This window comes from Lepidochelys olivacea, assembly GCF_965140295.1.
Source record: "Lepidochelys olivacea isolate rLepOli2 genome assembly, chromosome: 17".
Classification (NCBI taxonomy): domain Eukaryota; kingdom Metazoa; phylum Chordata; order Testudines; family Cheloniidae; genus Lepidochelys; species Lepidochelys olivacea.
Genome location: NC_140427.1, coordinates 17723416 through 17743652, shown reverse-complemented (window position 1 = coordinate 17743652; position 20237 = coordinate 17723416). Strand labels below are relative to the sequence as shown.

Genomic DNA, 20237 nt, shown 5'->3' with positions numbered 1-20237 from the left:
CAGCACTGGTTCTTGTACCACTGTAATATTATCAATAGCAAAACATGATACGGTATGAATGTGTATCCTCACTATTAATGTATTAAATTGGTAGGATAGCTACATAACTATCATCAGATAAAATGGATGCAATTGTATGAGTTTGAAACATGCTCTAGTTTGTACAACTCTGAGTGTTCTCCTTTTTATCATGGGTGAAAGCGTGGCTTTGCTGAGTAAGCAGCAGCACATTCTTGCACTGCTCCAGAAACAGCCTGGGAACCAGCCTGTGACTCAGAGTCCCAATCTGCATCCCAGTTCCCCACCCATATCAGGGTGAAGAGGAGAGACAGGGAATAACCTGTACCAGCCTGATAGATTACTTCCCCCTCCCCACAAACAGTGGTGCACTTATGCTGTTGGCATATGGGGGAGGGGGCGTTGGATCCAGGAGTCTGCTCCCTCCCCATCCCATCTGTCCACACCCTAGTCACTTATCTCAGCCCTATTCCTAGTGCGGATTACTTCCTCTGCTGCAGATGCACTGGAAGGCGCACTGGAAGGCACACTGGGGCCTTGGCTCTGTCCCCCTGTGCAGAAGAAGGAACACTAGCAGCCCTGTGAACAGTGAAGCAGATAGTCCTTCTGTTGGGGAGGGATAGATGGGCCACAGCCTGGTACCATCTGGTACTTGTTTTTCTTTCATAAAACCAAACCTTTGGAGGTTCAATTAATAAAATACAAATAAAAATATGGAATAATTAAAAAAACGGTTAACCTACCTTTTGTAACTGCTGTTCTTCAAGCTGTGCTGCACATGTCCATTTCACTGTAGGGGTGTGTGCCTTGTGCACAGTGGTCAGAGAACTTTTTCCCCTCACTGGTTCCGGTCAGGGTGGCTTGAGCACCCTCTGATGCCATGAGCCACTGAATGCCGGTATAAGAGGGCAGATCTGCCCCGACCCTGCTCAGTTCCTTCTTACTGGACAGGCTCCGATAGAGAGGGGACTGAGGGTAGATTGTAAAATGGATATGTGCAACACATCTCGAAGAACAACAAAAACAATTCAGTGCTGTGATTGAAATAAGAGTAAAAACAACGAGGAGTCCTTGTGGCACCTTAGAAACTAACAAATTTATTTGGGCATAAGCTTTTTATTTATGCCCAAATAAATTTGTTAGTCTCCAAAGTGCCACAAGGACTCCTCGTTGTTTTTGCTGCTACAGACTAACACGGCTACCACTCTGAAACCTGAAATAAGAGTGTTTGTCAAACCCCAGTTAAATTAATGAGCTGCCATGTACTATCTCTTTAAAGAAGCAATGAACTTAGCAACTTTGCTCAGTTTCAATGAGAGGGCTGGACACTGCAGGGAGATGTATCCCAGGAATTCGGAAGCTGGGATTCACTGTCTATTACCTTTTAGGCAAAGTCTGGACTGGCAAAGTTTGCTGGCAAGGCTGACAAGCTGGTATGTCAGGGAGCTATCATACAGCTTAGGAGTAGCAAAACTCTCACTTGCTGAGGTTGAAACAGGTAACACAGCAACTCACAATTCTGGAAACCTCAGCAGATTGTCACATTGGTAGATGGTTTTGGGGAAATTCAGGACTGGGAGCATTTTGGAATCACTTTGCAAAAAGTAACTGGGTGATAGAAACCAGGGTGTGGCCTGCTTGCTTCTCAGAGGGCTGTTAGTGTCAGGCTGTGAGCAACAGCAGCACAGCATTTAAGACACCCAGAGTTGCAGGGCAAGTAACACAACCCAGTACTGGTCACAATGCTGTAGCCCGGGAGGCACAGAAACGTGACATGACTTGCCAAAGCTCACCCAGCAGCCTAGCAGCAGAGCTGGGAATAGAATCCAGGTCTCCTGAGTCCCAGTCCAGAGGACTACTCTGCCTTCCTTCCCCAAGCTGATGGAAACATTCCTTTTTAGCCACTCTATGGAGCTCAGTTACCCAATACCTCAGATCAGAAAATTAAGATGTCAGCGTGAAACTTGATAAAGTTATTTAAAATTTTTTATAGTGATTAGAGCAGGACTCCTGTGTTCTATCTATGGCTCTGCCACTACCTCACTCTGTGAACTTAGGTCAGTCACTTAAATCTCTCTCTGCCTCAATATATGAAGGTGTAAACAGGTGTAACACCAACTCACTGGGGTCTGCTGAGCAAAAACAGGGCTTAGGCTGGGAATTGGGTTGTAGCCTAAAGTCCAAAGCAGCTATCACTGCTCCATAATAGCACAGGGTTCCCCAGCAATGCAATTCCACCATTACAGGTTTCAGAGTAGCAGACGTGTTAATATATATCCACAAAAAGAAAAGGAGTACTTGGGGCACCTTAGAGACTAACAAATTTGTTAGTCTCTAAGGTGCCCCAAGTACTCCTTTTCTTATTCCACCATTAGACACCCTTGTGTCAGATGTGTAGGCTCAGCTAGGCAGTAGGGTCCCATACCGTTAGGGAGTGATCTGCCAAAACCAAGGAGACCTTTCCCTCACAAGTAGTTAAACAAGATACTGCAACACTAGCAAAATCCCAATGCAAACTCTTATCTGTAAAGTGAGACCGCTCTGTTTACAGCAAAAAGAAAAGGAGTACTTGTGGCACCTTAGAGACTAACCAATTTATTTGAGCATGAGCTTTCGTGAGCTACAGCTCACTTCATCCGATGCATACCGTGGAAACTGCTCATGCTCAAATAAATTGGTTAGTCTCTAAGGTGCCACAAGTACTCCTTTTCTTTTTGCAAAGACAGACTAACACGGCTGTTACTCTTAAATCTGTTTACAGCAAACACCTATTTGCTACCATACAGCAGTGATATTCAAACAGCTCAAGGTGCAACTATAACATGCTGCAATATACTAAGGCCAATTCGTCTTTCTTTGCAGGTTTAGGAACAAGCTGCTTTTGGCAGCATTTCATAATTCTACCATTTCCTCTATCTCAGCTTCTCAGTTTTCTTAGCCCTGCTTTCTTAGCACCAAGCTCTGCATGGTGTACATGGATGCAAGAAATCCTACTTCTAAACTAAACTATAAACAAGCCAATGTGCTTAAGTCTCAGTAGCTCACTCTGTCCTGCACCTTCTCTTGTTTTCTTTTGTACTTGATTGTCTACAGTACATTTTAGAAGGAAAGCCTGCCTGGGATTTCTAATCATCCTGCTGGGAATTGCTATCAATGGTGACACCATGCAGCTGAAAGCCTAATGTCAGACAGCCTGAGCTCGAGAGGTGTTGAGCATTTACCACGTCCTCTGACTTCAACAGGAATTACAGATACACAGCCAGATTCTCAGCTTTGCCAAGCTTATTCTTTGTAAAGCAGAGAGGGGTGGTTACAGCTCCCTGATTCTCTGCAGGTCCTTGTCCCAGGTTAGAGCAGCCTAGTAGCTGCTCTGAGTTCCCTGAGCATTACAAAGGAAGCAGTGTGTGGATGAAAATCAGCCCCACTCAGGATCAGACCTACATCTTCAGACAGCATCACTGAGACATGCAGATGGAACGGTAAAGCTTGCACACCTTGCAGGGTGCTGCTACACCTTGGCTTGGTTTTAATGGCACATGAAAAAATTGCTTTTCACAATGTTCTCAGATGTACCTACTAGTACCAATGAAGTGTCCCTTACTGTCCCACTCGAGTACTCCTGGCCCAGTCTATGAACCCTTTGATCACACTACTGAGCTACTGCTCACATAAGCTATTCCAGGGGTTAAAGAGAGGGTGACACTGGAGATAGTTATGCAGGTGGTTATGCCCTTAGTTTGCTCACCCATTCGCTGATGACCATTCACTGCTCAGACTCAGTGGGTCTACTCATGTGAGTAACTGCTCTCCAGTATGAGTAAGGGGTTGACACTATCATTACTGCTATCACCGTGACTGTGACCCAGCAGCACATCTTTTTCCTCTGCTGCTTTTTGAATTGCACTGACTTTCGTGCAACCAAAAGGAATCTAACACACAGGCCCCTCCCAACTGCCACATCTTTGATGTCTCTCAACCAACAGTGTGGGCTTCGGCTGAATCTGCTCTTGAAAGGGAAACTGGCCTTTCAAAGGAAAGCAGCTTCATTTCCCCACCCCCACCCCGCCCACTTTTTTAATAGATTCAGAGCTAGGCAGATCCCCCTTTCCAGGCAGCTGCAAAAGCCTCCTTTATTATTTCATGAAGCATATCCTTGTAGATACTGTGGCTGACTCTTCACAGGAGTGTTAGGGGAGACAGGACAGAAGGGAATTCCCCCCACTCCTTGTGCGCATGCATGAGGTAGACATGATCTCAGTCTTTGCACGTCACACTAGACTCCCCAGAGAGAAGAGGTGCCATCCACTTCTCCCACCCTTCTACTCTGGCTGGATGAATTAGAGCCAGGGTGAGTGTGTGCAGGAAGCACAAACAATACCCGTTCAGTGTCAGTGGATGCAGCAGCTCTTGCTCTGTGCAGCTCTCCTAAGATGCAAGGCCTCCTGAACCTGACCCCTTAGGAGACTTTAACGTTTCATAGGTACCAACTCTATCTGCTGTGGTCTGTATAAGTCTCCTAGTTATGATCTCTCCTGGAAATGTACATTAAATGCCTCAGTGAGAATAAGCAAGTATGGCTCTATTAACATACAGGGAGGTACATACCCATGTACAGATTGTCCTCTGCAGAATCATCCAGTACCTAAAATGGATATCACAGAGGCAAGGGAAGGGAAACAGAGAGGGAGACATCTTTAATCCAATAATACTCTATAATTACCCATATTTCATGTTGTGCTGGAGGGTGTTAAACTCACAGGGCACCTGGATTTGAAATTTAATGGAGTAATATGCGATTCGTGACTTTAAATATACATCTATCTCCCCTGCCTCTATCTTGCATTTGCGTGCGCGCACACACTTCTTACCAGTTTTTAGTAGGGATAGACTCAAGCATCCCTAAACCTGGGAAATTTAGCTACAGATCTGCACATTGCAATCTGACCTCTTTCTGATGCTCTGCAGACTAGACTTAAAATAACAAGACTTGCACCCTTGAACTATGGTAAGAACAATCACTGTACACACCAAGGGCCCTGCTCATGCATGACATACAGTCACATAAGCCTGATTATCAGACAAAGTGTATGCAAGAAAGGCTGCTATGCATCTGTCTCCATGTAACCTACATGCAAAAATCAGGCTGGTCTTACAGTCTAAGGAAAGGATATCATGCTAGCATGCTAGGAAGTTTCTCAGTTTGGGTCCTGACCTCCTGGACTGTCAGCAGCTGGGACTATCACCCTGTCGCAATCTCGTCTGTCCACCTATGCACATTATTTACTAGCTCAGAAAGGAGTTGCAGCCAGACTTCTCTAAATGCAGTGTGGGGCCACTGGAGGGGCAAGAATAGGTCTCACTGGGCATGTGCTGCAATGTCTTGACACCAACAGAGCTAAGCAGTGGCCCTGCATAAGTGTCATCACACTGGATTCAGGGTTCACCAAACTTTGCAGCTAAACCTTGACTTGAACCCAAATATCTCTGTGGATGCCCATCTTTTACACTGAGTAGGCACTGATATTCACTGGTATATTTCCCTTCTTACCACATTGCCAGGATCAGAATGGGCATACAGGAGTTGTTATGGGGTCAGAGATCCTATTCAAAGACTCCAGTGCCACAGAGCAACTGCTAGCAGTTAGAAACTCACTGCACTGAGGAGGTTTTTGAAGGATAGAGAGAAATTTTCTTTAGTTTATTCTGGAAAATCTGGGGAACTAAAGAAAACAAATTCCATGCACTCTTATGCCTGCTAGAGACAGTACATACAAATGAAGATGCTATTTGCCCATGTCAGACAAATATTGATTAACAGGGCACTAAGGTCCATCACCACATAGGCACTCTCTCTCTCCCCCGGCCCCCTGCCACACACACGCATAGGGCTTGTCTACATACAGCATCCATCAGTCCATCAGTTAAACTGATTTAGTTAAACTGGAGCAAAAGGCTGAGATGACACTAATTTTGGTTTAAACTAGGTCTATTTTGGATAGCTTATGTTGATTAGGCACAGGTTTAAGCTAAACCAAAGTAAGCTAGTCTTAGACTGAATAAAAGAATGACTACACAGGAGCCTGCACTAGTTTCGTTAAACCAGTGCAAGTTTGTGTGTAGGCAAGGCTTACCTTTTCTTTCTCTCGCTCTAAAACACACAGTTGCTTAAGGAGCTTCTACTTATCAACTTTGACCTTGATCAAGCAAGCCCTCCACATGCACAGCCCCATTGTGTGGAGTGTGGCCAGAATCAGGTCCTTAATTTATAAACATAGGTTGCCATTTTCAAAGCCATCTAGGGGATTTTGCTTCCTGATCCCCATTAACTTAAAAAACCCAAACTTGAATGTAGCCATCTGCACAGTCTGACCTGAATAACAGCACCTCTTCCCTCCCAACCCGCTTTGGCATACACACCTCGATTAGCTTCACAATGTTGACATGATCCAGTTTCTTTAAGATGGCTATTTCTTGATAAACTCTATCCAGCGGTGCCATTGATTTTGGCTGCCCATCAGAAGTTGCTCTGGATCCTCTAGGGGGAGGTCGACCTGCAACAGCAACAACAAAAACTGGGCTTTACCCCTGCTTGGCAGCACATGATACATCACAGTGAATGGCTGTATAACATGGGGGCTTTGACTGGGTGCAGGACCTAAAAATATATGACCAGCCAGACACAGATGTAAGAGCGCAGGGGTTGAATGACCTCACAGAGATGACACACTGACCTACTGAACGTTCTCCGCATGAGTCAATGCCTGACTTTTATTTTCTCGTATAAAGTCAACTTGAAATTTAGTGCCAGTGAAAAGACTCAGATTGACTGTTCTGGGGATTGGAAATCAGTCAGCCACAGAACAGGTACAACATGGGCATCGGCACTGCCCCATCAACGTTCCTACATTCTGCTCTGAAAGGACATCCAGCAGGTCCCAAGCTTGGCTGGGTCAACTCATCCCATTATCTTTCTAAGGCAGATGAATTGAGCTCTGTGTGCTTCACTGTGTGTAGGTGAAGCCTTAAAACTAAAATTCTTCATGAACATTAAGGAGACGATGGGATGTTTTCATAGAGGGATTTGCCACAATTTATCTGCCCCCAACTACTGTGATACTTAGTTGATGCTTTCCACCCCAGAGACAGCTGCACTCTCTCTCATTTGTAAATAGGTTTAGGATCGTTCAGGATAAATGCATTATTCTATTATAATCACGATCCCATCGAAAAAAATCATACCACAAGCTATGATGCAGATAAGTAGTTAGGCAGAAGGCAATGCTCATGCTAGTCTGGTTTTTCTATTGTTACAGAAAGTTCCAATTTCCATGTCCTGTTCTATTTCCAAAACAATTACAAAGACCTGGCAAGTGAAGCCATCCACCAATAAAAGAGCTTTAAGATGCAATCATTAGGCCTCTCACTAGTTTGAATGAATTATTGCAAGAGAAACTGCCAAATTACTCAAAAGGAAAATGTGGTTCTTGATGATCAAATTTCACAAGGGTACATGGCACTTTGCAATGAGCCTGATCATAGAAGGAATTGAGAGTGCTTAGCAGATAGTAGGATCAAGCCCAACGTTTTCAAAAGATTAAATTTAAAACATGTCATTTCACATGAAGGAATGAATAAAAGCCTAAGTTTCCAGAGCAAGAAGACAAACCAGGCAGGATACTGCTTGTATTGATGTGTTAGGCAAAAGGTCTCATTATAAGAAACTACTTGAGCTAGTGGAATGGACCAGCAGAGAAAGGACAAGCCGTTAGTCAGCAAGTTTTTCTCCTCAAGGTTTGATTCTTAGATTTTAGGTTGCCTGAATTACAGCAAGAAAAACAAACTAGAAAAACAGATAAACCCAACGTGGGTTACAACCCAGGCCAGTGTGCAGAACCCTTTTCCATTCACAAGGCCAGAGTTTCAAAAGTGCTCAGCACACTGTGTGAAAATCTGGCCATCGGTGTCAGAATCGGAACTGCCAGTTGTTGAGATCTAGTGAAAATCTGGCTCCAACTATGGATACTGAACACTTGACAATCTGGTCCCAAGGCTAGAATTTTCAGAAGGGCTCAGTGTCCACAGTCAGGGCCAGGTTTTCAAAAGCGCTCAGCACGTTGGGTGCCACGTGCTTTTGAAAATCTAGCCCTAGGTGACTTGCACACTCTTTGAGAACCTTTCTGAGCCTTTAGTCTCCACCTCCACATTCTGTGCTGGACCACTGAGGGACACTCAAGAAGGAGAGTTAACTTCCTGATGGCTGGGAAACAAGCAGGGGTGGCTCTGGATCACATCACAAATTCAAAATGGCTTCTCCTTACAGGTTGAGTATAGTGTCTTGTTTTTGTGCACGCAAAAGAGTTGTGCCTGAAAGCGTATTCAGATAATCTGCTGAAAGATACAGTAGAGGCACAACAAGAAAAGGGGCTTCTATATGCCACACAAGCATAGAGGCCAGTGTTTTACCATCAGGGAGCAAGACAGTCTGGGGACAGAGGGCACAAAGGAGCAGTGAGGTGGGGAATTGTGTTTTGGATGATAGCTTGTGTCTGTCCTTATTATAGATGATCCAGTATGCCTATCCTCACAAACCACCCAAGCAGCTTTGAAATCTGTATGCCTTACTCAGGCAAAATTCCAGTGAAGTCACTGGAAATTTTGCCTGAGAGAGGATAGCTGGTAAGGCCTGCAGGGTTTGTCTGTAACCTTTAAAAGCATGACACCTACGTGGAAATCCATACTGTTTCAGTAGCTTCTTTTTGGAGAGGACTTTCATAGCCTGAGGGAAGAAAAAAAAAAGTGTTAAAACAGAGCAAAGCTGGGAGTTACACTCACTCTATCTTTGCAATATCACTCATCACTCTATCTTTGCAATTCAGTTCATCTACTGGTCTGGGACTCCAGTTTTCAGACCTTTATCCAAGGGAGAGAGAGATTAATTAGTGACAGACACCTTCAAAATATTTAAGATCTAAGAAAGAATGAATTATTTTCCTTTAGGTACATAAAAAGGCCAATTTTACCCATTTTTTTACAAAGCAAAAATAAATCTGATTAATTTATCTTAATCAGATAAGTAACAAGGGGGCCCGATTTTCAGTTACTCTGTGTGACACAGAGACCCCTTGGTAAACAGTCTCCTGCTCTTTGCAAACATCTCTCATCTCATACACGAGAAACTCACTACAACACACATGCTGTGTAGGATATTCATCCCTAAAAAGTAACATGTAAGGTAACTACAGAAAGCTCATAACTTGTCACAATTCATAATCACTGAGAGACATATGTGCAGGTGATATTTACAGAATAATGTATTTATACTGAAAATTTGCTTTATGGATTGGGAGTAGAAATTAGTCATCAGGAGATAATATGTCTCAGTGATGGCCCATTAGGGCAAAGGGGAGTTGTCACCCTGCCCTGTTTGGCTGGTGATGCCAGCAAGGCTCAATTGTTTAGCCTTGTGTAATACAACGACTTGTCACAGGAAACCATCAGAGGCAATGACAAACAATCAGAACTACTTAAAGATAAAAAAAGACACTTTATAACAAGACAAATAAATTGGTTAGTCTCTAAGGTGCCACAAGTACTCCTTTTCTTTTTGCGAATACAGACCAACACGGCTGCTACTCTGAAACATATAACAAGACAGGTGTTTGTCCTATCTGTGAATAGACACCAAAGGCTGTTTTCAGTATAGCACAGAGGAGAAAGAAGCACTCTGCATCCATTCACTGAGGAAAACCTTCGTGGAGTGGGGATTCTTGAGATCCTGACTCCAGCCAACTCTGCAACAGACTGAACTTTGAGGGAAAAAATCCAATTCATTGGACAGTAACTCTTGATAAGTAGAGAACCAGGTTCGTATTTTATGTGTTTGTTTTGTGTTGTGGCCATTTGTTTCCACCACTCTCTCTCATTTCCAGTTAAATCTTTATTCTTTCTTAATTAACCCTACTTTGGTTTTATTATAAATGCCCATAAATTCTGTGTGTCTTACAGAAGTGCTGGCTTCAGGTAAAACTGGGTACACAGCTCCTTTGGGGGCAGAAGATCTGGAATTCCTGTGAGTAGCCAATGTCAGGGGCTGGATATCACCAGGGAACAATTCAAAGGGACTCAGAGCCTGGGTGCATCTATTATTAAACTGCCAGGCAAAGTTAGGGCAGGTGTAGTCCAGAGGAGAGTGCTTGAAGGGCTGGTGGTATCAGGGAGCTGACACCCAGTTACCACTAGAAAGACTCCCTCTTGCTGGATGAATGGGGTAACAAGGTGGCTCACAGTCCTGGGTAGCCCAAGAGCTGTCACATTCTGTTCCTGTGCTTTGAGCAGGGACTGAGGAGGGAAGGTGACTTTAAGCTACCTTTTTGCTCCCCATATTCTGGGGCCTACTCAGCCACTGGGGCAAGTGAGAGCAACCTTAGAGTACTTTCACTAACGCTTGGCTTCCTACAGCTGCCACTGACTCTGGGAAACCAAATAACTGGGATGTACTCTGGCCACACCTGTGTATATTTGCCCTCACCCTATGCCAGGAGCTGGGAGCAAGAACAGCACAGAGCCCTTTGGCTGGGGAAGCCCTTTGCACAGGCAGTATTCTCACAAGGCCATTTCTGCCCCCTTTACGCTGCCATAGTTGCATAAAGGGATCTTAGTGTAACTGAGAACCAGGCCCAAGATCTCCAGGTTAGATATTTCCAGGATTCCTGTCACTGTGGTATCACAGATTGAGGGGCACAGCGATCTGTGGGGTAGCATAGGAATTGCAGGGTACAATGGATAAGAGAACACAAAAGGAAGCATAGATTTAAATAAGCTAGCCACTTGGTGACACTCTTCCATCCCTCTACATTCTCATATTCCAGTATCATACAGTTATTTGGAATCAATACGTAGTTGATGTGAGATGGTGGACATCAGAGTAATTTTTCTGCCGTCCAAATGGCATTAGGCATGATGGCAAAAGACAACCTGAATATAATAAATCAAATCTCTGAGACTCCATGCATACTGCCGTGTTAAATAACCTTCTCGCAGCCACTCCAATGATCCCTGAAGACTTCACAGATAAATATTTCATGAGAAACCAGCTCATATGACCATCTGCTCAGGGAAATATCCTGCACTAGTGAGGCTTTTTCAGAATGAGTAGTTTACTTCTATTAATCAAACCTCCATATCTGTAATCCACAGTGGAGTAACCCCAGTGAAATATAATCACCCAGGGGCAAGGAGACTTTATTACACATTACCTCATACTAGTTATCTCTGCTGGTGAGGATACAGCTACCAACCAGAAACCCCATCCATCCTTTCAGTGTCTCTTACACAGTTTAAGGGCCAGATTCAGATCTCATTTATATCAGTGGATAGCTGGACTAACTCCAATGAAATCTGAATTTATGCTGGTGTAACTGAGCAGAGACTCTGGCCCTCAATTCCATTTCATAACTACAATGGCACACTTTGAAAATAGTAGTATCAGGAGATGGAGACAAGACAGTTCTAGTCATTCACCTACACATTGCCCTGTCTAATCTTGGTTCCAACTGGTTGGCTGAATTATTCTGTGGTCTGTGTGAAATGAAAAGGAGTACTTGTGGCACCTTAGAGACTAACCAATTTATTTGAGCATAAGCTTTCGTGAGCTACAGCTTCACGAAAGCTTATGCTCAAATAAATTGGTTAGTCTCTTAAGGTGCCACAAGTACTCCTTTTCTTTTTGCGAATACAGACTAACATGGCTGTTACTCTGAAACCTGTGTGAAATGAGTTTCTGATGTCCACAATCCAAAAACCACCTCCACAATCCGCACTTTGAAAGAAGGCCCAGGACAGGAGGGTTCTCAGTGTATTATAAACACACTCTCCACTTTTATTTCTCCCCCCTGCACCCAAATAACAGTGACAAGCAATCTTAAATCAATGAGTTTTAGGTGCCTAGATGCTTTTGAAGATTTCACTGGGCACATAAATACCTTTAAGGATCCAGCCCTAAGTGACTTGCCCATGAACACACGAAGTCTGTGGCAGAGCAAGGAACTAAACCTGAGTCTTCCAAGTCCGAGGGTAGTGTCCTAATCACTGTACCATCCTTCCTCCCTGTCATAGGATTAAGGATACAGCAACTTTTAGATGCCAGTAAAGCAGTGCTCTCACATTCAATGGGGGAAGCAAGTAGTAGTAACCCAGTCATCTCAACTGTTCATAACTCACCTGAAAGGAACTACATGGCCACTGTACGGATACTGTAATGTAGTTAAGGTTGTATGAGGCCTATAAAAAAACAAAACAGGAGGACTTGTGGCACCTTAGAAACTAACAAATTTATTAGAGCATAAGCTTTTGTGGGCTACAGCTCACTTCATCGGATACACTGAATGGAACATATAGTAAGAAGATATATATACACACACACACACACACACACAGAGAGAAGGTGGAATTTGCCATACAAACTGTAAGAGGCTAATTAATTAAGATGAGCTATTATCTTTATTCAAGTGACACCATCATAGGACCTAATCACATTAGCCACGCCATCAGGGGCTCGTTCACCTGCACATCTACCAATGTGATATATGCCATCATGTGCCAGCAATGCCCCTCTGCCATGTACATTGGCCAAACCAGACAGTCTCTACGCAAAAGAATAAATGGACACAAATCTGACATCAGGAATCATAACATTCAAAAACCGGTAGGAGAACACTTCAACCTCTCTGGCTGCTCAGTGAAAGACTTAAGGGTGGCAATTCTGCAACAGAAAAACTTCAAAAACAGACTCCAAGGAGAAACTGCTGAGCTGCAATTAATATGCAAACTAGATACCATTAACTTGGGCTTGAATAGAGACTGGGAGTGGCTGGGTCATTACACATGTTGAATCTATTTCCCCATGTTAAGTATCCTCACACCTTCTTGTCAACTGTCTAAATGGGCCATCTTGATTATCACTACAAAAGTGTTTTTTTCTTTCCTGCTGATAATACCTCATCTTAATTAATTAGACTCTTACAGTTTGTATGAAGAAAAGGAGGACTTGTGGCACCTTAGAGACTAACCAATTTATTTGAGCATGAGCTTTCGTGAGCTACAGCTCACTTCATCGGCTGCATACTGTAGAAACTGCAGAAGACATTATATACACAGAGACCATGAAACAATACCTCCTCCTACCCCACTCTCCTGCTGGTAATAGCTGATCTAAAGTGATCATCAAGTTGGGCCATTTCCAGCACAAATCCAGGTTTTCTCACCAACCTGGATTTGTGCTGGAAATGGCCCAACTTGATGATCACTTTAGATAAGCTATTACCAGCAGGACAGTGGGGTGGGAGGAGGTATTGTTTCATGATCTCTGTGTGTATATATAATGTCTGCTGTAGTTTCCACGGTATGCATCCGATGAAGTGAGCTGTAGCTCACGAAAGCTCATGCTCAAATAAATTGGTTAGTCTCTAAGGTGCCACAAGTACTCCTTTTCTTTTTGCGAATACAGACTAACACGGCTGTTACTCTGAAACAGTTTGTATGGCAAATTCCACCTTCTCTGTATGTATATATATATCTTCTTACTATATGTTCCATTCAATGCATCCGATGAAGTGGGCTGTAGCCCATGAAAGCTTATGCTCTAATAAATTTGTTAGTCTCTAAGGTGCCACAAGTCCTCCTGTTGTTTTTTTTTGCGGATACAAACTAACATGTCTGCTACTCTGAAACCTGTGAGGCCTATGACAGCATTCGGACTTGCTTCCTATATTGCAGCTGTGGCTACACCAGCTTTTTGTCGACTGGTGACTCCCCAACCCTTGGGAACTCCCCATCTGCAGAACTCTGGTTGCTTTCTAGCCCCTTTGTGCCATCAGAGCAGTGCAAAGAGGTTGGATCATAATCCATCCCACTGTTTTCTAAATCCTCATGTGGGATGAACAGCAAAGTTTCTTACGGAACAAGCAGGAGTCATTTAATTACCACAAAGAATAGAGGCATGAATAAACAGTATCAAAGTCCAGTTTTCACTACAGTGAAAGTTGGAGAGGCAAATCCTAGCTGTGCATAACAGCAGAGATACAATGGGGATTTAGCAAGTCTCTCTTCCTTCCAGGCTCAAGCAGAGCTGTCACCAAGGCAATGCATTCGTGAAACAACCAACCCATTTCCGCTCTCAAGCAAAGCTAATTATCCAAACAATGCCTTTCAGACACAGAATTCTCTCAGAATCTTGTGGGTGGATTTTTCCTTAGTACTGACAAGTGCCTCAATAGCTTCTTCAAAAACAAATGGTGCAGGTAGTTTTCTCTATCTATGCCCCTGTGCCCAATTCCTGCCGCTTTCTGATTTCATGAGAATGTGGTTCATGGCGTGTGTTCTTGGGAGGCAGCATGGGGATCATGTTACAATTTCTCTGATTAATGGAAACCTCTGTACAATATTTAAGCCTACTACTTTCTTCATAGCATTACTGCAGTCCGAGTATATTGAGGAGCATAATCAAAAGGGCTAAACTGCTTTAGGGGAATAACCCAACAAAAGAGGATTTTGGTATCTTTGAGATGAAAGGTTAAAGATCAGGAGGAGTTCTGTAACTCAGGAGTTCTGTAACTCAGAAGTTCTGGTGATCTGATCTGATGCCGACTCTATAGCTCAGATCCTGCTTTCAGTAAAGCCAGTAACAAAATTTCCATTATTTCAGATGGGGGCAATAAGCAGCATTGGGCCTTGTAACTGGACTTGCCACCTGCACATTGCAATGCATTGAGACAGCTGAGGACTTCAATTACTGTATACCCAAGCTCACTCTATAGAGGTTCAGCTGTATAGAAGATACATTGGATTGATGTTTGTCCAGCACTTTGGATATGGAAAGTGATACACATTCAAAGCATTATTATTATCAATAATCTTATACCATTGTTGGATTAAATGTCCCATTGGGAAAGCAGAAAAGAATCACTGTCTATTTCCAATAAGCCCCCCATCTATTCTTTACCCTTATCTCCCGTGTTTCAGAATGACATCCCAATGAAAAGGGACTACAAACCCTCTTTTGCTGAATAAGGGAAAGCCATTAGTGCCTGCATATCATGCTATTCAGATGCTGACAATAAATCTGTCATCACTAATCCCAAGCACTGTTTATCATATAATCATCTAAACAGTTTACATCCGATCATTCCATCCTTCTTGATCGCTGAACGAGTTGCATGCGTAACGTGTGACTGAGCGATGGCATCTATGTCCCTGGAACCTGGATTGCTACCCATCCCTCCCTATTTTTTGGTGTGATTTTTAATGGAGGATTTATGGCTGCATCTGGAAAGGTTTCATGACGAAACTCAATCGTTATCATCTCCATCAAGAAGCTGCAGGAAAAAAATGGAATGGGATAATTTTTGTCCAAAAGTGGAACGGCAATTGTCCTTCTCAATAACTTTGTGCTACAAGCTGTTTCAGAGCTTAAAAACGGGAAAAAGACATGGCCCGAGGCTTCTCAGGCTCAAATTTCATCAGCAAAATTACTCCAGACTAGACCTCCACAGGGACATATGTTGTTTCTGCTTTGTATTTTTTGCCTTTTAAGGTGCTTGGCCTTTTTTCTAATCACTGTTAATGCATCTACTGCAAATTATAACACTGAAATATTTACAGCTGTAAGGGTTCCTAGGCATAGTTTTGCAAATGCTGGTGTAATGGCTCCAACCAGAGCTTAGCAGCAGGGACTGAACTCAGATGACAGGTTTCAGAGTAGCAGCCGTGTTAGTCTGTATTCGCAAAAAGAAAAGGAGGACTTGTGGCACCTCAGAGACTAACCAATTTATTTGAGCATAAGCTTTTGTGAGCTACAGCTCACTTCATCGGATGCATAGATGAACTCAGATGGTAGAGGCCTGTGCTTTAGCAGGCTAAGCCCAACAAAGCCAATGGGATTCTTTCCATTTTTCTACCTTTCCTTTAATAGAAGGTCAAAATCAGAAAAAAATAAACTCCTGCTTGCACATGGGATGATCACTGATTTCTTACTAAAAAGGATAGGCCTAATTTGAGGCCTGATCCAAAATCCATTAACATAGTTATTCTTTCTACTGACTTTCACAAGAATTGAGTCAGGTTATTGGTGTTTAAAAGTTCTGCAGTAATCAACACAGAATGCACATTGTCCCGTTCTTCAGCAACTATCATGTAAAGGATCATACACTGCGATTTTGCACTGTGTAGGATTTTGTAACGTGAATAAAACACTGAGTCTTAAAAATAAGTTTTATCCTGTTTATAGGTATATACTTTTTTTTGCACAATCATTCTCTGTTTCCTTTAAACTAGGTGGCAACACTTCCTTGTACTGAAATAGAATGTGTGAGGTTCGGCTACATACCATATAGAATTCCAGGCCACTCAAATGCTAATTTTCTCCAATTATTTATTGTCACTTTTCAACATGAAGACAAAAAGAGAAATTGACAATGTTGGTTTTGGAAAACGAAGAATAAAAAAGCCCCCTCTCCCAATTGCCATGATCAGAATTGCTCCTGGTAATTGCCGGTGCTACACATTTGCATTAGATCTCCCCTTTGACCGCCTGACAACTCTTGTCAAAGTGTATTGGTGTAACACGGTTTCAGACAGCAGCGATAAGTGAAACAACATGCAATTTATCTTGGTATTAAAAGCTGCATGTCAGTCAAACACACAGGGAAATGTGAGGAGCAATGCAACCATTAGCTAATTACACAATTCTCTACCATTTCTCTTAAGCTTTTAAAAAAAATCTGTCAAATTCCAGGGTATTTCAACACCTCGGGAAACTGGAAGCCTCCCCATCATAATTCGTAACACGGCAGAATACCGACACTGATGCCCACAGGATGATCAGCCAACAAAATTCCAGAGTTTTACACAGTAGTGAGGGAATGCCCCCTTTATGGCTGCACCACAAAAAAGAATGACGTGTGAAGGCAATGGAGTAAAAATCTAGCATTATTACTCTTCTGCTGCAGCAATCTGTCCTTGTCTTATAAAGTGTTGGGTCAATTGTGTAGCAAGCCCCTCCACCATGGGTTGTAAAATAGCAGACATTCAATGCAGTCAGATATTTTTCTTTTTGCTATTGCCCGAGGCGTTGAAAAACCCAGGCCTCCCCCTGCCACTGTTTTGGTGTATCCTTTGATTTGAGCATTGGTCGCAGGGATGAAATTTAATAGTGCAAAGTGTAAACTTAGAGATTAACAATAAGAATTTTTGCTATAAGCTGGAGACTTATCAGTTGGAAGCAACAGTGGAGAAGAAAGACCATCACCTGGGTGTACTGTTGGATCACAGGATGACTGCGAGCCGCCAATGTGATGCAGCCGTGAAAAAGACTAAGGCAGTCCTAGGATGCAACAGATGGGGTATTTCCAGGTGAGATAGGGAAGTGTTATTACCATCATACAAGGCACTGGTGAGACCTCATCTGGAACACTGTGTGCAGTTCTGGTCTCCCATGTTTAAGAAAGATTAATTCAACTTGGAACAGGTACAGAGAAGGGCTACTAGGACGATCAGAGGAATGGAAAACCTATCTTATAAGAGGAGACTCAAAGAGCTTGGCTTGTTTAGCCCAACCAAAATAAGGCTGAGAGGAGATATGCTCTCTCTCTATAAATACGAGAGAGGGATAAATACCACGGAGGGAGAGGAGTTATTTAAGTTAACCGTCAATGTTGACACAAGAACAAATGGATATAAACTGGCCATCAACAAGTTTAGTTTTGAAATTAGATGAAGGTTTCTAACCATCAGAGGAGTCCAGTTCTGGAACAGACTTTCAAGGGGAGCAGTGCGGGCAAAACAGTTCATGGAGGATAGGTCCATCGATGGCTATTAGCCAAGATGGGCATGGATGGTGTCCCTAGCTTCTGTTTGCCAGAAGCTGGGAATGGGCGACAGAGGATGGATCACTTGGTGATTACCTGTTCTGTTCATTCTCTCTTGGGCACCTGGCATTGGCCACTGTAGGAAGACAGGACACTGGGCTAGATGGATCTTTGGTCCGACCCAGTATGGCCCTTCTTATGTTCTTAAGTAAAAACCTAACTGGCTTCAAGGCTGAGCTTGATAAGTTTTTGGAGGGGATAGTATGATGAGACTGCTTACAATGGTAGATAGCTGCTGTGAGACTGCAAGTAGAAAATATGCCCAGTGGCCAGTGAGGGGGTACTATATGGAGAGGGCTTTGAATTACTACAAAGAGTTCTTTGCTGGTGTCTAGCTGTTGGGTCTTGCCAAAATGCTCAGGTTCTAACTAATCGCCACATTTGGGGTCAGGAAGGAATTTCCCCCGGGTCAGATTGGCAGAGACCCTGGGTTGGGGTTTTTTTTTGCCTTCCTCTGCACCATGGGTTATTTGCAGGTCTAAACTAGTGCAAATGGTGGATTCTCTGTAACTTGAAGTCTTTAAATCATGATTTGAGGATTTCAGTAACTCAGTCAGAGGTTATGGGTCTATTACAGAAGTGGGTGGGAGAGGTTCTGTGGCTTGTAATGTGCAGGTGATCAGACAGGATGATCATAATGGTCCCTTCTGGCCTTAAAGTCTATTGGGGATTTGGAGGATGGATCATTGTGGACCTCTACTCCTTCTTTGCACAAAGTCTGAGTAAATGGGTTTTGTGTCTGAGGGTCTCTGCTGAGGTATCAGGGCTGAAATGGAATCTTCCTAGCAGTAGATGGTACACTCTGGCTGCAGGTTTCAGAGTAGCAGCCGTGTTAGTCTGTATCCGCAAAAAGAAAAGGAGGACTTGTGGCACCTTAGAGACTAACAAATTTATTTGAGCATAAGCTTTCGTGAGCTACAGCTCACTTCATCGGATGCGTTCGCCTCTGAAGGTTTGTCTAGTTTAGAAAAAGAAATTGAGTTTAAGTGGTGTTTAGCAAATGTGTTCACTCACCCGGACCTTTTCCCTAATGAAGACATGTTAGCACATTTTACCCTGAATTAGCTGTTCACCAGCTAAACCAAAACAAAAGGTGTTAACGTGCATCTAACACAAGTGCAATGATCACAATACCATTAGGGTTAGATAATCCCAACCTACATTTGACCTCTTTTCCTAATCTACACAATCCCCCAGGTCCACTGAACCAGCCCTCTGTGTAGCACTGAGCACACTCAGTAAATAAAGTCATGCCCAGGAAATAAAATTAAAATTCCTGCATTAATGAATCTGAAATGTTTAGTGTTTTGCTTCCCTCCATGTTACAGAGACATCTTCAGGTAGAAGGGGGAGGAGGGGATTCACAGAAAGGACTGTATTAGCACGTCACTCGGTGCCGCATATAGAACAATGTCTTGTGCAATATGCAGTTTCCACCCAAATCAGCACAATAGGGCAGAGTTTGTTAGGAGGCCAGAACAGAAAGAGGAACTAACGGGAACAGCAAACATTTCAATTAACGGGCTGAGTCAGTTGGAAAGTGAATGGCATGGAAACAACTGCGATCCCATCCAGTTGGATAGATTCAGGGTGTCTTTTCCAGATTTTGCATCATTTCTTCCTTCTATCATTTCAATATATTTCCTATGCAGTTTCACACTAGCTGGAAATATGATCGGCTAGGATAATCTTGGATAATGATGTTAACAGTCATGCTAAAAAAGCTGTTAGCTCAATAGCAAAACTGCAAGTCAGGAAAAAAAATATTTGAGCAACAGGATGGCTATTTGTGAAAGTTCCTTCTTATTACCGTGAAAATGAGAAACCAATTTGGAGAGCTTATTCCTCATCCCTGTACCCTACTTGTGCTGGGGGCTTGAGTGGTCCATAGGCCTTGACTTGCCTCTCTGAATGGGGGCAAGTTTCACACACAGAATGCAAATCACTACAGTTGTAGGGACAGTCAGACTTCCAGGTATCTCCAGGCACTGGCACAGGCTATTCTGTTTTAGATAGATTCTTATGTCATGCTCATCACCAGAATATCGGAACACCTTTCAGAAGTGCAGTAAGCAATGTGACTAATAGCAGTTGCAGTCTGCTATTTATGAACTCTCCAATTTGACCCCTAAGGGGCAAATCCTCGTTTCAGGGTGAAATTCACTCTTGTGCAGAAGGCCATCAGAGGCCTATGCACCACTTAAGTACAACGTAAGCTCTCAAAACTGGATTTAAGTGGGACTTAAGTGGTCTGCACAGCCAAAGTACTTGGGGCCCTCCATGGAGAGTGAGTGGTGG

General features: G+C 43.2%; 1 protein-coding gene across 1 annotated transcript in view; it reads right to left on the bottom strand.

The window, feature by feature from the left end:
- CAMKK1 (calcium/calmodulin dependent protein kinase kinase 1) overlaps nucleotides 1–20237 on the bottom strand; it is a 198285-nt gene that overhangs the window by 66641 nt on the left and 111407 nt on the right. The window contains exons 5-7 of the mRNA XM_084651110.1: nucleotides 8743–8794; nucleotides 6436–6569; nucleotides 4624–4660 (exon numbers count right to left, since the gene is read on the bottom strand). Of these exons, the coding sequence (XP_084507236.1) occupies nucleotides 4624–4660; nucleotides 6436–6569; nucleotides 8743–8794 (223 nt within the window). The remainder of the gene's footprint in view (nucleotides 1–4623; nucleotides 4661–6435; nucleotides 6570–8742; nucleotides 8795–20237) is intronic.